General features: G+C 39.1%; 1 protein-coding gene across 1 annotated transcript in view; it reads right to left on the minus strand.

Moving 5' to 3' along the window:
* Positions 1 to 24069, minus strand: part of LOC122550028 (protein AF-10-like) — a 148529-nt gene that overhangs the window by 21524 nt on the left and 102936 nt on the right. The window contains exons 6-7 of the mRNA XM_043690436.1: positions 17736 to 18332; positions 10991 to 11166 (exon numbers count right to left, since the gene is read on the minus strand). Of these exons, the coding sequence (XP_043546371.1) occupies positions 10991 to 11166; positions 17736 to 18332 (773 nt within the window). The remainder of the gene's footprint in view (positions 1 to 10990; positions 11167 to 17735; positions 18333 to 24069) is intronic.

Genomic DNA, 24069 nt, shown 5'->3' on the forward strand with positions numbered 1-24069 from the left:
AATTTGCTGTGCATATCACAGAGCTGTGTAGTTTTGTATTACATTCTTTAAGATGTCACAGAACCAAGCAATAACCTCAGTGACAAGATGGTATTCCTTAAAACCATCTTCTAGGTCAGTCAGTGGTCAATCCTCGGCATATTAATTACTCTTTGAATACACCACAGGTGCAGCATGATAACTTTGGTGATCCCACCTATATTGGCTGGGAGCACACAAATTGTGGTCAATCCAGAAATCATTTAAAAAGGGCCACGTCACCAAAGGTAGCATTTAAAGCTGGGTGTACAAGCAACATGGTCTACGATGAGAATGATTTCTGGTCAACGTTTTTAACCCAGCACAAGTCTTCAGCTGTCACTCCTCAGCATGATGAGTTAAATCATATGGGATGACATGGAGAAAGGCATACTGCTGGCAAGTTGAGGATATTGAGTAAGAATAGGCTTGCATTGGAGTAGACCTTGTCCAGTGGCTTGCCTGCTACAACTACCCTCCAGATACAGTATAGGAGGGAATAATGTTGCTCAAGAATGGGTGTCAGTGCAAGTTGCTGGTCAAGGAGTGCCTGCGATGATGCACATTGTTGAACTGAGTTGCACATCAGTGTGTTTAACTGGGACCAAACCGGGTACAGTATTCTGCAGCTGACTGTATGAATACAAGAGCAGAGTTCCTTCAGGTTTTGACTCGTGATTCTTGAGGTACTGGTCAGTTTACCAAGAATGCTTCTGCAAAGAACTACTTTTTCCTCTATGCTGTCTGCACGTGGGTGTTCTGTCAAGGATGATGCCTGGGTAAACAGGGTAGCGACAGTGCTTCAGTCTTAGGCCCTCCAGGTACTGTCTAAAGAATGAAGAACAATACAGCCCATGAGCACACGAACAGGCCCTTCAGCCCTCCAAGTCTGCAACACCACATTTTGTCCTTCCATACTAACAGTCTTCACTTACAGATTTCAGCTTCCTCTTAATGCTGGCACAGTGAAGACTGACTGTATTAGAGACTAATTTACTCCTGTTTGGTTGTAAGGCACCGTGCCTTATAGTAGCTGGCCAGCTTTACAACAGCATTCGTTATCACTGTTGATTTTTCCAACTCTAGGAAGCTTGAACTTAAATGCCACAACAAATATCTGCACAGATGAAGTTCGGGTACTGGGTTGGGGGTAGATCCTTCATCCACAGGTTGAACAGAGCTGTGACTACTACAGACACCCTTGCCAACTTATTCATTTGTTTCCTCCAGATTCTAATCTAGTCCTCTACATATAACCTGAACTCTTTGACCTGGAACAATAATTCAACAGCATCAGTCACCTGGGAAGAGAGGATCTCAGGAGTGTGACAAACACGCCAATATCCCACATTGTATTGAGTTCATGGAAAATAGATCTCACTGAGATTTATTTGAAAGCTATTTTAAAAATGACATTGAAAGGATCTGATCACAAGTACTTCTTCCTCATGTGAAGATGTGCCTTTAAGAGATGCGTTCTCTCCCATTTCTCTTGCAGAGGAGTTTTGTCACAGTTGTAAGTAGCTTCGAGTTTTTCCCCAGTGTAAGACAAAACCATGAGCACGCATAATCAGGCTCTCACAGAGCCAGAGCACTTTGGTTTTGATTTCAGCTGGATTTTTGTTGGCTAGCTGCTGGAGCAGACAGCGAGAGTCCACTCTGCTGCTAGATTTAAGACTCAGACATAGAATTTACCTCTTAGAAATCAGAAGGGGCAGATTGTTTCTATCAGTGTTTCTTTCCATTGGACTGAAGAGAGACAGCACGTGAGAACAAAAACTATTTTGCTGCATTGAATTTAGCTGAAGGGTGTGTTTGTGGGATGCTGCCTATATTGGAACAATTAATAATTAGTGGTTAAATAATACATTGCTTTGTTAAGTATGTCAACAATGTACCAATCCTTTGTTTTGTTGCATTCCAAGAATGTAGTACGCTTTGCAAACAGCTTAGTGGTAAACCAATAGAATCATATCCAGAACAGAGTGCCTTACACTTGCCTTTAAGTAAAATGAAAGTTAGGATCTAGGATATCTCCCATAATATATTTTGGAGGAGACTGGTCTAGTCTCTAACACTCATCAAAAGCCCAAGTGGTCTGCACTCACAGTGTTCTTGACTTCTGGCTTGATCTGCTGTAGGTTTGCTTAATGGCATAACAGACAACAAATCACATGTGCTCATTCCAGGGGTTTCTTCAACACTAGCCCATTCACAGATATTGTGGAAACCCTTCATCCGGCTTTGCAGATTTTTGTCACTCTTGGACTTCAGAGCAACTGGGGAAACTCACTGGGGAAGAAATATGCAATCATTGTCAATTTATTTCATACAGATCATAAATATTGTTAGAGTACCAAGCAACATTAAAATTATGCTAATGGGAGCTATTGTGCAAAAGGAAGAATCCAATAGTCACAGAACGTCATCATTTGGCCCTTGGAATACTAGTTACTAGAAAGCATTACAATTAACCCTTGCTTTATATCTGTAGCCTTGCAAACATTTTTTTCCTCCAAGAACATTCAAAGACCTTTGGAATTTGTTATGTTGCCTCCTGCTTCACAGGCAGCAATTTCCAGGTTGTTCCCAACCAATACATTTAAAAAAAAATCTTCCTTGCATCCATCTGGCATCTCTTGCTCAAAATCCTAAATCAGTACCCTTGCACTATTAGCATTCTAGAAATTAACACTGATCAGAAACTGAACTATACCAGCCATATAAATCATTTGGATACTACAACAGGTCAGGTGCATAAGTCACCTTTGTCTCCCCAGTCCCTATCCACCACAACATAGAAGCGTGATTTAATACAATGCATGGATACAGCTCCAATAATATGTAAAGTGTATGACACCATTCAGGACAAAATATCCACTTGAATTGCACCCTATCCAAAACCATACAAAATGTCAGCCATGTGGAGGATCTACAAGATGTGTTGCAGTACTCGCTAAGGCCCCTCTGACAGCATCTTCCAAACCACAAGCTCTACCACACAGAAGGATAAACTAAGGACTGCAGATGCTGGAGATCATAGTCAAAGATTTACCATATTAATGGCTTGGGTAACAGATATGAATGGGCTATAATTGAATTAATAAATTACACACAAGTCTGTAATATGGCATGAAACGATGACAACATCTGCAGAGGGATATAGATAGGGCAAATAAGTAGACAAAAACTTGATTGGTAAAATATTGCATGAAAAATGAGGTTATGTACTTTGGCAGGAAAAATAGAAGAGCTGATTACAGATAGTTTGTCTATGACACGATGGCTGCTTTCTTGTGCAATCCCGCATTATAGAAAAATCACGCTTTAGAAGCAGCACTTAGTGTGGGTGATGCAGTTGCATCACAGCCAATACAAGTTTTACAAGTTCATGCTTTAGAAACAGTGACCCCAATTCATCAATCGAGTTACAGCGAATGTATGTTAATGAAACATGTGTTATAGCAGAACAACCTGTATTTAAATGAAGACAGACTGAAAAGGGATTTGGGATCCTTGTGCATGAAGTACAAAAAGCTCGTATCCAAATTTAGTCAGGAATACGGAACATAAATGGACTATTAACCTTTATTTCAAAGAGAATGCAGTATAAAAATAGAGAAAATACAAGGTATTAGTCAGACCACACAGAATTCTGTGAACAGAACATCTGAAGATATAATGGAATTGAGGCAATCCAGAGATGGTTCACTATGTTGATCCCACGTATGGAGAGATTGTCTAATGAGGAGAGGTTGAGAATGTTAGGCTCTTTAGAAAAGATGAGAGGAGATTTTATTGAAACGTGTAGGATTATTAGAGGGCTTGAGAGGGTTATTTCCCCTTAAAACAAGAAGCACAAACTCAGTGTAAGGGGTAACCAGCTTGAGAGAGATGGAAAGGATTTTTCCCTAAGATGGTGCTTTTCTGGGGAATTCTTTATTGTAGAGGGCTGTCAAGGCCAGATCATTAAATAAATCCAAACTCAGATTTTTAAATTGAATGAATTTATTGCACATCGCCATAGTTGTGATGCATAAGCCCTTACAGTGGAAGTTACTTCAAACATGTAATTAATATTAAAGAATACAGTGAAGAATTAAGTCCCATCAGGAGGACCACAGAAGTGGCATTAGACATATTAATGGGGGCTGAAGGCAGATAAGTCCCAGACCGTGATGGCTTGCATCCTAGGATCCAGAAATAGTGGATGCATTGGTTATAATTTTCCAAAAATCTTTGGAATCTGAAGAAGAACTAGGAGGACTGAGCCAACGTAACAGTCCTATTCAAAAACAGAGGGATGCAAAACAGAGATAACCATGGGCCAAGTAGCCTAACATCTGTTGCTGGACAAATGTTGAAATCAACTACTGAGGAAGTAAAAGCAGCATATTTTGAAAATCATAATCTAATCAAACAGAATCAGCATGGCTGCATAAAAGGGAAATTGGGTGTGACTAATTTATTAGAACTTCGAGCAAGTTTCAGAGTAGGTAGAGCAGAAACAGTGTTTTATTTGGACTTCCAGAAAGCATTTCCAGATTGGCAACCTGCAACTGACCAATTTCCACAGAGATCAGTACTGGGACAACAACCATTTACAATAAATATCTTAATGACTTAGAGGAAAGAATTGAATGTACTGTCACGAAATATAGGTGGAAAGGCAAGTTCAAAGGGGATACAGTTTGCAGAGAGATATTGATAAGTTAAATAAGTGGGCAAACAGTTGGAAAATGGTGTATAATGTGGGAAAATGTGTTGTTCATTTTGGAAGTGAGAACAACAGAACACAGTGTTATTTAAATGGAGAAAAGCTGCAACACAAAGGGATTTGGGGTTACTTCTATGTGAAACATAGAAAGCTAGTATACAGGTACAGCAGGTCATCAGGAAGGCTAGTGGAATGTTGGCCCTTATTTCAAATTGTTTGGAGTTTAAGAGTACAGAAGTTGTATTGCAAGTGTACAAGGTGCTGGTGGGACCACATCTGGAGTACTGAGAGCAGTTTTGGTCCCCTTATTTAAGGAAATATATCATTTCTTTGGAAGCAGTTCACAGAAGGTTCAATGGAATAATGGTATGGTGAGATAGTCTTCTGAGCAAAGACTAAACAGGTGACAACTATACTCAGTTTTAGTGTGAAAGGTGATCTCTGTGAAAAATATAGGATTCGGTTCACAGAAGGTTCAATGGAATAATGGTATGGTGAGATAGTCTTCTGAGCAAAGACTAAACAGGTGACAACTATACTCAGTTTTAGATCAGAAGTGTGAAAGGTGATCTCTGTGAAAAATATAGGATTCGCATGGTATGTACACGGTAAACGCTGAGAGGATGCTCCCCATCATGGAAGTCTAGGACCAGAGCACATTATCTCAGAGTAAAGGGACGCCAATTTAAGATTGAAATGAGGATAAATTTCTTCTCTTGGAGGATTAAATTTATTCGGACCTCCTTGCCACAGAGAGCTGTGGGGCACAATCCTAATATGTACTTGAGGCTGAGATAGATTCTTGATCATTAGAGGAATTAAGGGCTATTGGGAAAGGTCAGGAAAGTGGACAGGAGTAAGATCAACCATGCTGGCTCAAGGAGTTGAATGGCCTATACCTGTTTCTATTTCTTATGGTCTTATAGTACCTCACTTACACCCAATACATGTCGTCCTTAATGGCTGCTCCACCATAGATTATCCTGTCAATCATTAGTTTCAGTTTCATTTTATAGGTTAGCTGATTTCAAGTTTAGAAATGGTACATTATTTGTTCTTTCCCTCTGCTAGATAAACAGGACTCTGTTCCTTTTTCGCTGTCTCCAGAATGAAGTCCAAATTCCAGAGTGAAAAATTTTGAAACTGAATTCAATAAAAATAATAATTATGAACAAGGAAAAAAAAACATTGCCAAGAAACCTGCTGGACTGCGTACAACAGAGTTTATGAATATTCCAAATGGAGGTGCTCAATGAGTCTGGTTTACACGCAACTGTAATCTTACACTATAGAGTCAATTCTTAACACTTGCAGAAGTGGCCTGTTTTAAAATAAGTCATAAGCAAACTATTAAGTATAGGACAAGTTGATTCTAGTGTAGTACTGTGGGTACCATATTTTAGTCAGATTTAAATTGGTACCTATCTTTTGAAGGTGAGGGTTGAGGCATTGCTCAGAAGTAGAGCATGGGAGTACTTTTGATTCTGATCAATATTGCTTCCTTGAATATCAATGAAACAGGTGTATGGTCATGCATTCTGTTGCTACTGTGGGGCTTTGCTGTGTTCAATTTAGCTGCCACTTTTCCAACATGAGAAGAATAACTACACTTTAAAGCACTCACTGATAAAATGCTTTGGTACATCTTAGTGCAAGATAAATGTGTGCTATTCCTTTTCATTAAGAATAGACTACTATTTTTGGGCTGACAAGAGTAAGGAAGAAATGTTGTCTCGCTGTCTTGCTCACATCCAAAGCATAATTTTATTTTTAAAATGGGGAATAGGTGAAGTAGTTTCAAATGGGCTGTTTTTTTCTTATGGCGATTCTACAATGGACCAATCAGCTACCCAACTGAATGGCAAATGTGCCAAAAAACAGGCAAGATAGATAGTTGCAGAACTATCTTACCACTAAGAATTAGGTGTTACTGGGTCAACACAGAGAAAGATCTGACTCAGGTACAGCACCCGGACACCTGAAACACGAAGTAAGCATCTAAGAAAAATGAGGGTGGATTCAAGACACAAAATTAATCACCAGGGAAAGTTACAGAACATTCATTCATTTTCTTTTGAAATATTTAAAATGCATCTGATGGAACAAAGTACAATGAAATTAACAAGGAAGTAACATCAGACAACATCAAGTCATAGAGTAAGAGATGTACAACATGAAACAGACCCTTCGGTCCAACTTGTCCATACCGACCTTTTATCCTAACCTAATCTAGTCCCATTTGATGGCACTTGGCCCACATCCTTCCAAACCCCTCCCACTCATATACCCACCCAGATACCTTTCAAATATTGTAATTGTACCAGCCTCCACCATTTCCACTGACAGTTCATTCCATACACGCACCACCCTGTGCCTGAAAAAGTTTCCCCTTTGTTCCCTTTTAAATATTTCTCCTCTCACTGTAAACCTATGCATTCTAGTTCTGGATTCTCCCATCCCAGGGAAAAGAACTTGTCTGTTTAGCCTATCCATTCCCCTCATGATTTTATAAAACCCCTACAGTCAAGCCTCAGCCTCCGACACTCCAGGGACAACAACCTCAGCTTATTCAGCCTCTCCCTAAGGTAAAGTGCATCAAAGCTGAGAGACATTTACAGACATTGTCAAGGATAATGAAAGGAGTAATATATATTGGAAATTCTAAAATATTGTTAGAAAAGTGAGGCATATTGTCAAAGTTGTTAGTTTTGTACTCACCTCAGACAAATACAAAAATGTCAAATTTCAAATAGTCACAACAATTTACAATATGGAGAAAAAAGGGTTTCAACCAGTTACTATGTCAACTCTGAGTTAGTCTGTAAATGAATCACGCCCACACAGAACAGGCTATGGCAAATGACGAACAGAAATGGGTCTTCCAGCAAAAAAGTGATATAATAGTAATGTGCCACTTCCAGGCTAAAAGTCAAAAACTGCTAACCTGTCAAATAACCATATTAGTGAAGGAATTTAATGTTAGTGAAAAATTGGTGCAAGAATGAAAGGAAAGGCATCCATCCTGAAGATGATGCTAAAGACCAAATATGCTAACAGAAAGGGGACCGGACACTGGCCTGATCTTGAGAAGCAAATATCAGAATGGGACTTCAAAAATCATCGAGTTACACTGCATCTCTGGTGAAAACGTGCATTGAAGCAGACCAAATCAAATCACAATTCCTGCAAAAATTTCAGACCAAGGCATAGTCAATGTTGCTGCTTTACAGAATGAAATAGTCTTATGTTGTAATAGAAGAACAAGATTAGATTAGATTACATTACATTGTGGAAACAGGCCCTTCGGCCCAACAAGTCCACACCGAGCCGCCGAAGCGCAACCCACCCATACCCGTACCCCTACCCCTACATTTACCCCTTATCTAACACTACAGGCAATTTAGTATGGCCGATTCACCTGACCTGCACATCTTTGGACTGTGGGAGGAAACCGGAGCACCCAGAAGAAACCCACGCAGACACGGGGAGAACGTACAAACTCCACACAGTCAGTCGCCTGAGGTGGGAATTGAACCTGGGTCTCTAGCGCTGTGAGGCAGCAGTGCTAACCACTGTGCCACCGTGCCGCCCAAGATGGCACAGATACTACCAAGGGACTACAATGCCAAAATTTCCAGTTGTAATGGCTTTGTCATCAGACAGCAGCAAAATCACAAGTATCACTGAGCCACATCAGTGTCATGAATGAAGCACTCCTGAATTTCAATATGCTTAATGGGCTGTGTGCAAAATTTTAATAAGTTTTAGTGAGAACACCAGCATGAGAAGACAAGATTCACATTGGCACTAGGCCTTATTGCAGATCTATGCAGGTCTACCTATACCAAATAGAACACAGCAGTTCAAGTCAGCAGCTCACTACCGCCTTCCCAAGTGCAACAAATGCTGGTCCAGCCAGCAACATCCATTTCTCCTGAATAAACAAAAGAAAAATCCCAAAAATAAAGTCATGCCAAACATGAAGTCCCCACTAGGAGATTCTGCCCATTCCCATGTCAACAGGTGGATTTGTAAAGATGGAGTGAAGATACTCATCAATAATTTACGACCCAGTGTCCTATGTAAAGGATAAAGGCCTGTAGTGCAGGATGCATTCAGATCCCTAATAACAAATGAATTCAAAAGATGCCTGGGAAGAAATAACACCCACATTACAGTTACATCAGAAGGTAGGAAGCCTGTACTTCAACTTTTAAATGCGTGTTTCAACAAACTATCCACAGAGCATGTTACAGTAGAATAGAATTAGTAAAAGTTTCATGGACGAAAAGAAAAGTGGAAGTATGCATTCTCTCTCACCTGATGCTTGTGTGATGGCATTATCTAATTGTGGGATCTAATTCCTACATAAAGTATCATGAAATCATTCTAAAAAGACAGAACATCCAATTCAATGGAAAGAAAGATAAATTATTGTGGTGAGATGATCCTGCAAGTTAAAATGTCAAATCTGATTCAGGGTATGATCCTTACAATGATACGACTAATCGTTTAAGTCATTGAGACAAAATGACTAAAGCAATTCAAATAACTTTTTGCATTGATTGCCAAAGCGAATCAATTTGACAGTATTTTTAAAATCTGTGATAGCAACTGAAGTACCTTTGCACAAACATTTCATTAAATAAGCCATGCAACATTAATGTAGTCTGAATTTCAAGTTGTTTTCATATTTCAAAACTGCAACCACCCACTCCAGAGGCCTTAAAAGGGCATTTTAAACACCATGGTGGGACTTTGATGCCTGAACCAATAGCCACATTTACTGCCAATTCTAATGGTTATTGGGAGGTGGTGGGTAGCTGCCATCTTGAACCACTGCAGTCCCCTTAATGGAGGTACCTCTACAATGCTGTTAAGGAGGGAGTTCCTGAACTTTGACCCAATATCAAAGAATAAATGGTGATACATTTCCAAAGTCAGGATGCTGTTTGGTTTGCAGAGAAACTTGCAGGTGGTTAAGTTCATATGCATTTGCTGCTCCTGTCCATCTAGATGGTAGTAATCATGAGTTGGAAGGTATTGTGTAAGGAGGCTTGTTGAAATTCTGCAGTGCACATTATGGCACACATTACTGTCACAGTGGTGGAGGAAGTGAATATGTCAATAACACAAATCAAGCAGATTGCTTTGTCCTGGATGGGATTAAACTTTTGAATATTTTTGAAGCTACACTCATCCAGACAAGTTGGGAATATTCCAACAAACCCCAGATGTCTTGTGGACAGTGGACTGGCCTTGTGGAGTCAGGTCATTGCAGGATTCATAGCCTCTGAACTGCTCTTCTAGTCACAGTGTTTATATGGCAAATCAAGTTTAATTGCTGGTCTATGGTAACTCCCTGCACTCCAGGATGTTGATAGTGGTGGATTCAGTGATGGTGATGTTGTTGAATATCATGAGATGATTCTAAGTTCTCTATTATTGGAAGTAGCACATCTGTGATAAGAATGTTAGTTGTCGTTTGCCTTCCCATGCCCGAATACTGTCCAGATTTTGTTGCATGGTTTTGTCCACATTTCAACACAGTGACCACCCACATCAATTCATATTTTATGCAGTGTGAGTCGCATCCATTTTTGGAAGAACGTTTATTTTTAAAAAGAGTCTTCAAAATTCATCACCATAATCTATGGTGCTTGTTGTTTATTGACTGGCACAAAAAGAATTAGAGAATCATTTTATAACTTCACAGTCAGTACTTAAATATTAGCTGTGAGCATTTACCATTTATTTAATGGACATAATGAATGGTCTTTTGAAGTGAGGCAAACAATTAATACAATTTTCATTTAACTGTGCGAGAATAGCTGGTTCACACAAGGGCTAAGTTCAATTCCCACTGCATTACTAATCTGACCCAGTCAGCAATTCAAATCGTACATGGAGAGGTAGGTAAAAAGAAAATAATTCAGACATTATGCCCTGATCTTTATTTCTTGCCAGAATTGTGCGAGTAAAAGCAGTACCTGTGATGACCCTACATTCAGTCTATTCTAACATTAACCAAAGATGATTTGCCACACAGTTAAAATATCAAGGACATTATGTGCCCAGAGAACTGAGCACAGGCAGATGATTTTTGTTTTTCCCCAAATGTGACTGAGGGCATATTGGTAGAAAAAGATGGGGTCAAAATAATATTGTATTCCAATAAAAAAGATCAAATTATAGGTTTCATGCTACAGTTAAGCTAGGGTCTTTTAGTTCTTAAACCAGTAAATAATCTCTTACCTGGGTTGTAGAAACCATTGCTGCAACAGAAACAGGAGCTGAAGGTGATGTGCACATCTGTTGTGAATGGGCTGCACTTTGTGGAGGTAAAATAGAACTGGAAAGTGGAGTACTGCAGATCAAGCCTGGTAGAGTATTCTGCAGTGAAACTGGTACGTCATTACTTGTGTAAACACCTGAAAAGAAAAACAGATTGTGCAAATCTCAGCTCAAAAATTAATCTAACTTACTATGTGAAGCTTCGCATTCATCAATATGCTGCAATCATTTACAGAAATGCTCATTGAATATTGTCCCATTTAGTATTGCTTTGCTTTAACACTGGTAAGATTTTGGATCTGGATAATTTAAGTGTGACTTGATTGGTTTTAATATAGTCAAAATCAAAAGTCACAACATCAAGTTATAATCCAACAGGTTTGGACAAAAAAAAAAGAGTAGAGGTGCTGGAAAAGCACAGGTGTCAAGCAGCATCATAGGAGCATAAGATGAAGGGGTCCTACCCAAAATGCCAATTTTCCTGCTCCTCTGATGCTGCCTGTCCTGCTGGTGCTTTTCCAGCACCACTCTAATCTTGACTCTAATCTCCAGCATTTGCAGTCCTCACTTTCGCATAAGTTTGAATAAAAACCTGGTGTCATGTAATTTTTGACTTTATCCACTCCAGTCCAACACCAGCGTCACCACGTGGTTTTAATGTAGTTTATCATGCCTCAGTCAACTGATACCATTTCAGCAAAACATTTCCTCCACTTGAGGCTGCTCACCACACATTGCTACCCAGAATAAGGGTTGCCAGGGATGTACATAGTTTTCAATATCTTTGTTGATAGAAGTCATCCATTTAATTATTTCTGCTGACAATTGTAAAAAAAAAAGGTTTTCATTCAACTTTAGTGACCTTTTTTAAAAACCATAAAAAACACTTTCGAATGGAAGTTGTGTCAAATAACTATTCTTGTCATTTTATCATACTCAACAAGTTTTTTAGATTGCCACGTCAGTCCAAGCCTGGATATTTCCAGATCTCGTTGTATTTGAATGTTGACTGCTTCAGTATCTGAAGCATTTCTTATCAATTTCACCCTAATATTTACAGAAACAATCCCTGGCAAATTTCTTGGTTGTTCGGCTCGCCTTCCACTGTTCATGTTCCCTGACATCACCATACCATACCACCCCACACCCATCACCATCATCCATTATCAACAGCACATGCATTTCAACCCTCCATGTGGCCCAGGCACGGATCATAGATTAGTCTTCAATTGGTCAAAAAAACAGCACAAATAAGCCAAGTCTTGCAGGAGCAAATTACTGCAGTTGCAAGAATCTATGCTGAAAACAAGAAATGTTGGAGATCACAATGGGTCAGGCAGCGTCCATGGAGAGAAAGTAAGCTAACGGGGAGTCTGGATAACAACATCAGAGCTGGCGTGAAGTGTGGAGGGGCCAGCATTTATGCAATTGGGGGAAAGGGGGGGGGGGGGGGGGGCGCATGGGAACACCAGAGCTGCAGGAAAGTCAGGGTCATGCTTACACATGGACCAGAGTTGATTTTAACACAGCATCCCACTCATGCCCACATTTCTGTCCTCAGCATGCTGCAATGCTCCAACGAATTACAGCACAAACTGGAGGAACAACATCTCATCTTCAGACTAGGTACCATACAAACTTCTGGACTTAATATTGAGATCAACACCTTCAAACTGGGAACCCATCTCCATTCCTGCCCTTCCTTTTAGCTTTACTTTTACATCTGTCAGCATGTCCTCTTTCCCCTTCCCCAACCCCGGTGGGACTGTTTTCTCCCTCCAAAGTGCCACTTAGACAAACATTTTGTTCTGCCATTCTCACATTCTGATCACTTCGTCTAAACTAGCAACATCCTTCCTGTCCCACACCCCACCACCTTTATTGCATAAATGCTCCTCCCTCCACACTTCATGCCAGCTATGACAAAGAGTCATCTAGACTCGAAATGTTAGCTTGCCTTCTCTTCGTGGATGCTGCCTGACCCGCTGTGATCTCCAGCATTTTATTATTTTCAAGCCAAATATTATTATTGATTCTATCGCATCACAAAACTTACATTGTGTAATTAACTGTACTCTTTCCTAACTTTTCTCTCCTGTCCTATACAACATAGCGCATTTTCCACTGCTCATGTTGTAAGACATTTATTTTAACCTTCCCTCTTGCTTGTAAAATCTTCATCGGTGTCTCAAGTTACTTACATTTTTCAAAAATATTTCCAGTTTATTTCTCAAAATGTAAGTTTCTCTGTTGCTGAAACGAATGCATCGCTGACAAGCTTTATCTTCCTATCATCACAATGCTCAACTCTTCAATACTGTTCACTATCTTTAATGTCAGCAAAGTGTCTCAGAAACATTGATCATAAATATTGAGGACACCAGGAAGAGCTTCGGTGGTTTTGTACAATATAGTATCATGTGAACATTTACCTCTACCTCAGACAGCAGACAGGGACTCAGTTTCATACCTTCCAAAAGACATCAACGTTGACAATGCAACATTTTCCAATGTTGCAATTAAGTGTCAGCCTACAATCTGTGTTGAAATTTCTCAACTGCAACTTGATTCCTTGAACAATGATGCAGATGTGACAAAAGGAGACATAAATAAGGTAAGTGGTACGATGTTAAGAGAAATGCAGGAACAGAATGGTGCGCAGAAAACTTCGGAAATGACAATACAAATATATAAGGTTGTCAGTAAACTATAAACTTTAATACATCACTGGTAGACAATAGCTAGAGTACTATGTACAATCCAACACAATACTTGTGAAAGGTTATCAAGCTCATAAACAGGATGTAGAGTAGCTTTGCTTGGAAGGCATTACAGATGAGGTACTCCTGCTACGAGACATGAGAGAAGCTGAATTATTCTCTTTAGACCAGAGATGATAAAGGGAGAGTTTTCACAAGAGATGTATAAAATAAAACTGTTTTGCTAGATCAAGAAAATGCAAATTGTTGGCATCGATAGGAAGCACGACAACAAGAGGCAGATTTAAACTGATTTGTCAGAAAATTGGCAGAGGTGTGATTAGGTTTAATGATTTGGAAGCACCATCTGAGAGATGCTTCAACTTCAAAGAGAAATTGGATAAAGGTTTGGGGAAGAAATATGCATGGGCTTGGGAAGAGGACAATAGGAATGTTTGCTTCAATTTTCTGACACTATGTAAAGTGTTTCATTATATCTATTTCAATGTAACAAATAAAAACAGAAAAATATTGCTAATGAAATGGGGATCTCCTTAAAAATATCATATGCTCAGTTTTATGAAGTCAAAATCCAAACAAAACCTGATTCTGTAAACACTTTATTTGCTGGTTCTGAAGACAGAACATTCTTCTTTGAATTAAGATCCATGGTAATTGTTTGCAAAAAGGATTCAAAGACCAATTTCCTTGTACCTGGTTTCATTTATGTCTCGGGTCTCATTAAATTATGGAAGGAAACAATGCTTTTGTGTACTGCATTAATACAAGGCAAGCGGCTGTTGACCCAGAAAATGCATTAAACTTGATACATGAATTCTTGCATTTATTTAGTTTAAGCTTCCTGAAGCCTGCAAAATTGTTGTACTTAGCACATAGGTTACAAACTAGACAAAAACTCAAGCATTGGCAAAGGAGTTAAAAAGAAAGCAAAAACTTCCAGCATTTTCTGTTTTGAACCTAGATTTTCAGCACCTTCAGTATTTTATTTCTGGATTTTCAGAATATTCCAAAAGCTACAAAGAAAAATTGAAAATCATGGCAAAGAAATTCCAAAGAACAGGGGTCAAGGCAAAGGAAATGGAATGGTCAAAGAACACAGTCAAAGTAAGGGATAGGAGGTAAAACTGGATGAAACTCAGGATGGGACAAGAAGCTTAATAACATTAAGATAAGAAATAGATTTTAAATTAAAAGCAATGAGCAGTTGGAGTCTAAAATACGGCAGTGTGTGTTAGAATAGTTGAAGGTTGCGCAAGGAGGAAGTTGGAAAGTATTTAGTTAATTACTTTACCAACACTATTCTTAAGGGTTTATTAAAAAAAGCAATTTTAATGTCCAACCAGTTATTGTCATTTATATAAATGATTCTGATGTGAACACCAGAGGTATGGTTACTAAGCTTGCAGATGACACCAAAATTGGTGGTGTAGTGGTCAGCAAGGAAGGTTACCTCAGAGTACAGTGGGATCTTAATCAGATGGGCCAGTGGACTGAGGAGTGGCAGACTGAGTTTAATTTTCATAAATGTGAGGTGCTGCATTTTGGAAAGGCAAATCAGAGCAGGACTTACCCTTACACTTAATGGTAAATTCCTGGGGAATGTTGCTAAATAAAGAGACCTTGGAGTGCGGGTTCACAGTTCCTTGAAAGTGGAGTCGCAGGTAGCTACGATAGTGAAGGTAGCATTTGGCATGCTTGCTTTTATTGGTCAGTGCACTGAGCATACAAGTTGGGATGTCATGCTGCAGCTGTACAGGACATTGGTTAGGCCGCTTTTGGAATTCTGCACTCGATGCTAGTCTCCTTCCTATAGAAAGGATGTTGTGAAACTTCAAAGGGTTCAGAAAGATTTATAAGGATTTTGCCAGGGTTGGAGGGTTTGAGCTATCAGGAGAAGCTGAATAGGCTGGGGCTGTTTTCCCCACAGCGACGGAGACTGAAGGGTGATCTTATAAAAGTTCATAAAATCATGAGGGGCACGAATAAGGTGGATAGCCAAGATCTTTTCCCAGGGTAGCGGAGTCCAAAACTGGAGGGCATATGTTTAAGTTAGGAGAGAAATATTTAAATAGGACTGAAGGGACAACTTTTTCACACAGAGGGTGGTGCATGTATTGAATGAGCTGCCAGAGAAAGTGGTAGAGGCTGGTTACAACATTTAAAAGGCATCTGGATGGGTATATGAATAGGAAGGGTTAAGAGGGATGTGGGCCAAATGCTGGCAAATGGGACTAGATTAATTTAGGATAGCTGGTCAGCATGGATGGGTTGGACTGCATGGTCTATTTCAATGCCATATAGCTCTGACTCTATGAACACATCAACAAATTTACTAATACCTTTAAGAAAAGAAACCCACCATTCCCAGTGACCAATTCAATTCCACACTACTATAAGTTGACTCTTAATTCTCTCCTCCGTTATGAAGCTAAACATCGAAACAGAATGCAAACAAGGTACAGCCAAGACCATTCGATCCTACTAAATTCTCTTTCCTAACATTGGGTCTTGGGACAAAGTTCGGAGTGTGTCAAAATTGACAGCTGCCCATAGACAGGCCAAATAACCATCAAATACAACCATATCTACTGAATTCTCAGACTCTTTCATCACTAGCCTGTGGAAGCCTTATCCCATCAGGAACATGGATAGAGTGTAATCTGTGGATGACTCTTTGATTGTCTTAACCATTTCAGCTACTGCTTTTAACATTTTGCGAACCAGAATATTATACAAGTGCAAGGTGCAAGATGAAAAAGGAGAATACGGAATGGATGCTGAAATAGTTAGCACTAATTTCCATCCAGCATTACTGCTGGCAGTGGTAGAACATACCATAGGATGTAGTACAGGGCTACATAGTAAAAACCATAAGTGAACACTGTCTGCTTGTCATTTAAAATACTTTATTTTTTAAAAATCAGCTTCTTTAATCTTATCCTATTGGTGACAATAAACTTAATAAATTCTACCATTACAAATACAGCTTATTTCCAGCTCAACAACATTTTCCACTTAAAGGCCTTTTCTGAAACCTTTGTCCATGCTTTTCACATCTCCAGATCTGTTTGCTCAATATTCTTACTGTAGGTTTTCCAACCTTCTTTCTATGCAACCTTCAACTGTTCCAACACACGATTACCTATTTTGTACTCTAGTTGCTCATTACATTGAATTTAAAATCAATCAATTTCCTATCTTAATACTCTCAAGGTTCTTGCCCCATCTTATGCTTAAAGTTTCATCCAGTTTTACCTCCCATCTTGAATGTGGTTTCTGTCCATTCCTATTTCTTTTGCCTTGACCTGTTCTTTGGAATTCCCTTTCCGTGACTTTCAGTTTCTCTTTCTAGTGTTTGGAATATTCTGAAAATCCAAAAGCAAAATACTGAAGAAGCAGAAAATCTAATATCAAAGCAGAAAATGCTGGACGTACTGTGATGGCTGTGAAAAGAGTGAGACAGAGTTGACTTTTTAGATCAACAACCCAGTTCTGATGAAAGATAGTTGACTGGAGGCACATTTCTGTTTCACTCTCTGCAAAGACTGCCAAATTTGCAGCATTTTGTGCTTTTCATAGAATTATAGAAGCCCTACAGTGTAGAAGTGCCATTCGGCCCATCCAGACCACACTGACTCTCCGAATGTCTGTTCACCCACACCCACCCTCCTACATTATCCCTGTAACCCCACATTTACCACAGCTAACCCACCTAGCCTGGACAGTAGATGGACAATTTAACATCTTATTAATAACACCCCACAAAGCGACTGTATAGTGTAAATAACTAGAATAGAATCCTCTGCAACACTTCCAACCATACCAAGGTGCAAGTGTGCAGGCAAGTATGGGGGGGGGAGAAGGGGGAGGAAAGAGAGAAGGAAATGAGGGAGGTTGGAGCAAACCAAGGGAGGATGAGCAAAAAGATAGATGATTTTATTTAAATACTAAGTTTTTTTTGTACACAAGTATATGCAAACACCCACCTGAACCTGCTGGAGATGAGCTGACACTAAGATTCTGTAAACTTCCATTTCGGAGTAGGGATGGAGATTTCTGCAGACTTACACTTGCCACACTGCCTGCAGCAGATGTAACTGATGACGATGGTGATACAGATGAGAGAGAAAGCTGAGAAACATTATCTTTATTTTTACTTCCTTTTGGTCTGCCAGGTCCATGTTTGTACTTTTTATTTCCCTTTCTCTTTTTTTCTTTTATTGCCTCTTCCTCCCCGACTGAATTTTGAGCTCTTTTATACCCTGATACACCACTTGAAGTAACAGTAGTAACATCAGAAATGTCTTTATCTTCACAACCACTCTCAGTCTGTTTTGAATGTTCAATGTTTATTATTTCAGGAGGTCCAGATGTTGGTGGGAGGCCCAGCACAGGACTATTACTAATTAAAGTCCCTTCTTGGTCAAGAGTTTCTCCTTTAGCTGTCTCTCTGTTTGAGGACTGTTGTGAATTGCTGAAACTATCACTTCTTGTATCTGGTTCAGTGAAAGTTTGAAACTCTTGCGGTGATTGGACTGAACTGCCAGATGATTTTATGCTGGATGGGGTTCCTATTAGATTGCCTGTAACAAAAAAGAAATTCACTTATGAAGCTCTATGAGTAAGGTGAATGAAAAAAAAGTAGTACTGAATTTTGATTTTTTAATTGATCTATAAAATGAATAGTTTAAAACTGAAATGTCAAAATTAGCTTTAAGCAAATAAAATTGAATACCGATTTCAGTAATTTGCTTTTTCCAACTTTAAAAGATCGGTTTAAAGTCTTACATCCCATTTACAAAATCAGCTTCACAAATAATTTTCACAGCACATTTTTTACAATGTAATTAAAAGTGCATACACTACAAAAACAATATTTGCTGGGTAGCATTCCTTAGTTCTAAAACCTAAGCCGTGATTCTGAAGACATGCAAAATAAAGACTTCTTGATGACTAATTCTCCAGATTAATTAAGCAATAGCAAGTAGATTTTAATTAGTCAGGTATTCCAACAAGGTATTGATTTTTAAAAAAGTGTTAGACTTAGTTTTATGAATTAATATTTTTTTAAAAAATCATTCCGTGGATGTGGTCATCGCTGGTTGGCCAACATTTATTGGCCGGCCCCGAGTCACCCTTGAGAAGGTAGTGGTGAGCTGTCATCTTGATCCATTGTAGCCTATGTGGACACACAATGTCATTAGAAAGGGAATTCCAGCATTTTGAACCAACACTATAGGAACAGTGATATATTTCCAAGTCTGAATGGAGAGTGGCTTGGAGGGAACTAGCAGGTGGTGTTCCCATGTACTTGCTGCCAAGTCCTTCCAAATGGAAGCAGTCATGGATATGGAAGATGCTGTCTAAAGAGCCCTGGATGAATTTCTGCATTGCATCTTGGAGATGGCACACAGTGCTGCTACTGAGCACTGGTGCTGAGGGACTGAATGTTTATGGGTGCAGTGCCAATTTAGTGAACTGCTTTGCCCTGAATGATGTCAAGTTTTCTGAGCGTTGTTAACCATTTTGCTCTCCTCGAGGCCCTCTAAATCACAGATACTAGTCTTTTGATTCACCCCTATACAATATTAAAAAGACAGTTAAAGGTACTTAAAACAACAGAGTCTATAGGCTTTGACATTATCCCAGCTGTGATACTGAAGATATATGCTCCACAATATTTGAATCCCTCATCAGGCTGTTTAAGGAGAACTACATCATTGGTACCTACCCAAATTGCCCAGGTATGTGATACCCTGAAAATGGAGGACAAAACCAACCCAGTCACCAATTAAGCCAGTCTACTCTTGACCATCAGTGAAGTAATAGTACATGTCATTACCAGGATTATCAGGTAGTGCTTTTGCACAATAACCTCCCCATCGATATTCAGTTTGCGTTCTACCAGAATCATTCATTTGCTTCAACACAGGCAGAGTTGAATTAAAGAGGCGAGGTGACAATGACTGCCATTGACATAAACACAGCATCTGACCATAATGACATCAAGGAACTCTAGTAAACATGAAATGAATGGGAATCGGGGGAAATTCTCCACTCATTCAAGTCATATTTAGTACAAAATAACATGACTGGAATCACTGGAGGCAAATTATCTTAGATGGCATACTTTCCATTCACTGAATCAATTTATTCAACACAAGAATAAAAAGCCCACTTAATTAGCACCCCACTTACCATTTTGAAAGATGTGCTCCCCAGCAACACTTAATCACAGTAGTACATAAATCTAGAACACACAGTGCACCAACTCACCAAAACTCTTTCAACAGCACCTTCTAAATGCCACTTAGAAGGACAGGGCAATAGATGCATAAGGATACCATTGCCAAGTTGCCCTTCAGCCACAACCAGTCCCATGTTGGAACAACATCGCTATCCCTTTACTATAACTGGTCCCAAAGCCTGGAAATCCCCTCCAACATTATTGCAGGTGTATTTATACTAGATGGACTGTTCAAGAAAGCAATTCACTGCTACCTCATAGGCATCTAGGGATGGACAACAAATGCTGATCTTGCCAGTAATGTTCACATTCTATCCATGGAAAAAATATTCTCACACACAAGTCATCTTTTCACATACCACTTAACCTACATCACATAATTCGTTATAAGCTGCGGATTGTGCAAGTATTCATCTCATGCTTTCCCAACTTTCTCAAAGGACAATCTCTTTCTGCTTTCAGATGATCAAGAACTGCAATCTGCCCACAAAATGGGGGAAAATCAAGAATCAAAGGATGGTAGTGAAGAAGGAGGAATATCACACTCAGAACTGATGGCATGAATGTTACTTGCCTCTTGTCAATGAGCTGCCAGGTTGGCAGGCAACAATCTTCATGACTCACACCGACACAGAATTCCTTTTGTTGCTGATACATCTCTCTGTGTGTGTGTGTGTGTGTGTGTAGGTGTAGTAACTCTAGCACACTAAATGGCACCCTGCAGGATGGGGGAAAACCCTGCAAATCTGGTGAAGCCATGTCTTCATGCTTCAAATCCATTTTCTCAGAATACATAGCCTCACTGATCTCACCTGAATAGCTGTTCATGAAAACTGGGTGAGGGCGTAAACATAACCTGCTTCGGTCTGGAGAAAGTCCCAATAAGTGATTAGTGGCCACAATCAATTTCACAGCTCCTTGTTATGCCATCCTTTTCCTAGTCTGAGGTTTGTGGATGCAGAAAGTGGTCGATTTCAATAAGAATGCCCTTAGTGAATAAGATTTCTAAAATACTGTTTCTCAGGAGAACTGCACCCCTAACACCTTCAGTGAAATGTAGTCTACTCTGAAGAGCCCTTTCCTGCTGCTGCTTCCCTATTTGGCCTGCTCTATTCCTTCTGTGATATGTTGGAGGCAAAAGGTTTATACAATCTACTGTACTATGATTGGATACAAGTTATGAAGAAAAGGTAATGAAGTTCTATAGCATGTACGATACTATTCTCAATAGACTGAAGTAACTTTAAATAACTCTGGAAACTACCAAAACACTTCTAGAATCAAAGCAAAAACCAGCAGAAAATCAATCACAAACATAATGCAGTTGATGACTCTTTTAAAAAGAGTGCTTATGGCGCTTATGCTGGCTGTTGAACTCATTGTGAGCTGCTCAAGGTTAAGAAAGGGCAAGCTGGAACATTACACTCCAAATTGGTAGTGCTAGAGTCAAATATAAAGTTAAAAATCACAACACCACGTTATAGTCCAACAGGTTTAATTGGAAGCACACTAGCTTTCGGAGTGACGCTCCTTCATCAATCACCTGATGAAGGAGTGTCACTCCGAAAGCTAGTGTGCTTCCAATTAAACCTGTTGGACTATAACGTGGTGTTGTGCGATTTTTAACTTTGTACACCCCAGTCCAACACCGGCATCTCTGAATCATAGAGTCAAATAGGTTGATTGAGGTCATGATCGAGGCCTCCTTCTCCACACTTCAAAACTTACTACTCATCCACACTAAAATTATGTTTCAAATTGAGAAATTGTTGTAAGAACTCAGCAGGTCTAGCAGAATCTGAGCAGAGAAAGAGTTAACATTTTGGGTCCAGTGAAGTTTCTTCAGAACTGTTATGATTTACTGGGCCTGAAATATTAACTTGGCTTTCACTCCACAGATGCTGCCAGGCCTGCTGAGTTTTTTTTTAGCAATTTCCAATTTCCAGCATCGGCACTTCTTTGGTTTGTCTGAAATTATGTTTGACAGGTCTAACAGACGTACACACTTGCACTGCAGGCACCATTTTGAAGGAAAAATAGCATTTGTAGCACCAGAAAAACATGCCAGGTAGTTGAATTTCACAATCTGAATCTTTAACATCATAAAGTGCATCGCATATGTGATTATTAACCACATGAAAGGTAAACAAAAATATTGGGAACGTTTCCTGTATCTTACACCTTTGCCATCTGTTTTTTTCTTGCCTCCTTTGTCGTTACACCTGTTTAAAAGAACAATGATCTACTTGCTTATTTCAGACCATAAGCAAAAAGATTGTCACTTGAAAATACAGAACAACCTCAGTTATCTGAATTTCAGATTATCTAAACAAGATCTCAAAGTCCTGTAAAAATGTTTCAAAGAGATGTTATCAACACTAGTGCGGCAATCGCCATCGGGAAATCTGAGTGCATTAGCAAGGAGGATGATGAGTTGACTGCAACAGAATATGGGATTTTAAATGGTCTAACATTTATGGAGTAGGGCTGGGGGTTTGGGGAAGGATGATCAGAAGAGCATTCCAGTAATCAAATAAGATTGAAAATGAATGGATAGAATTTCACCTGGTCTGAAATGGTGAGAATGTTGTCAGAATTGCGATGAGAATTTTGAATGGTGTTTCAATTTGAAAACTGGTGAATGAAATAAAATCAGGATAAGTGAGGAGTTAGTACTGGGCGATAAAAAAGGTGGTTTATGTATTTCCAGTGTTTTAATTGCAGGAAATTATGACCAAGCAAAATTGCCAAAAATATCCATATTTACTATGATACAACTAATTTTAAGATAGTAAGTATTTAAAATTTTAAAATTACTTCATGTTAGATATAATTATTTTGACTCATACCTGCTATGAAGCAAAACCTTGTGTCTAAAGACATATTTTTGATGCCAACAATATACATCTAATAGATGCATCATTGGTAGTGTACACGAAGCTGTGATTGGAGCAATGGAGCAAAGAAACACAAGCACCTCAAGCAACAGTGGCTAGATATTTTCTTCGAAAAATAATAACTGACCTCCATCTCAATGAATTTTATTTACACAAAAAGTGATTTTATTTGTAAAATACCATGAATTTTTTCGGCAATATCTAGTGTTTGCATACATTTTATCGATTAAACGAAATAAAAACTCCGCATGCTATTTTTACATAATTATGTTCAGCATGGCTTCCTTTGTTTACGATCAGACCAGTTATCGAACAAAATACTCCCCGTCCATCTCGTTGGGATAATCAAGGTTGTTCTGTACTTTGTTTATCAAATATGCTAATGAGCAGTCAGAAGACTAAAGATCGCTTGTCAAAATAATATTTTACTCAGCAGAACGGGGAGAAGCAACTGGGGGTGTAGGGAAAATAAGGAAGAGCAATAGAGGAATGCACAGAAAGACAGAAGAAGGGAAAAAGAAATTTGCACTTCAAAAAAACTAAAACAATCTAGTCTCAGAGCCTCTCTCATTTATTTAACATAATTTATTATTTTATGGCATTGACAAGCTGGCAGCATTTGTTCCTCATCCCTAATTTCCCTTGAAGGTAGGCCACTTAAAAGTTATTTCATTGAAAGTGATTCCTGATGAAGGGCTTATGCCCAAAATGTCGATTCTCCTGCTCCTCAGATGCTGCCTGACCTGCTGTGCTTTTCCAGCACTACATTATCAACAATTAAAAGTCAACCATGTTGCTATGGGTCCAGAGTCTCACGCAGACAGAACTAGGTAAGGAGGACTAGATGGGTTTTGACAATAGTAAGGAATGGTCTTATAATGACTATGACTCACTTGTACATTCCAGATTTATGAATTAAATTTAAACTTGGTTAACTGCAATGGTAATATTTAAATTAATATCTAACACTCTGAATTGCTAGTCTAATGACTGTACCCAAATGCTACTATCTACCCTCTAAAAGCCAGACTTTCCTCTTAAATGAGGATGAGCAAACTCAGTTATTCTTTAGGCTTCTCTGCTTCCCTCCCTAACTGCTCATTCAAGATCAATTGAATTCACTGAACTCGAGTGCCCCGTTAACCAACAGTCAGCTTCAAATTCAATATGCAACAC

The sequence above is a fragment of the Chiloscyllium plagiosum genome, chromosome 5, assembly GCF_004010195.1.
Source record: "Chiloscyllium plagiosum isolate BGI_BamShark_2017 chromosome 5, ASM401019v2, whole genome shotgun sequence".
NCBI classification, from domain to species: Eukaryota; Metazoa; Chordata; class Chondrichthyes; order Orectolobiformes; family Hemiscylliidae; genus Chiloscyllium; species Chiloscyllium plagiosum.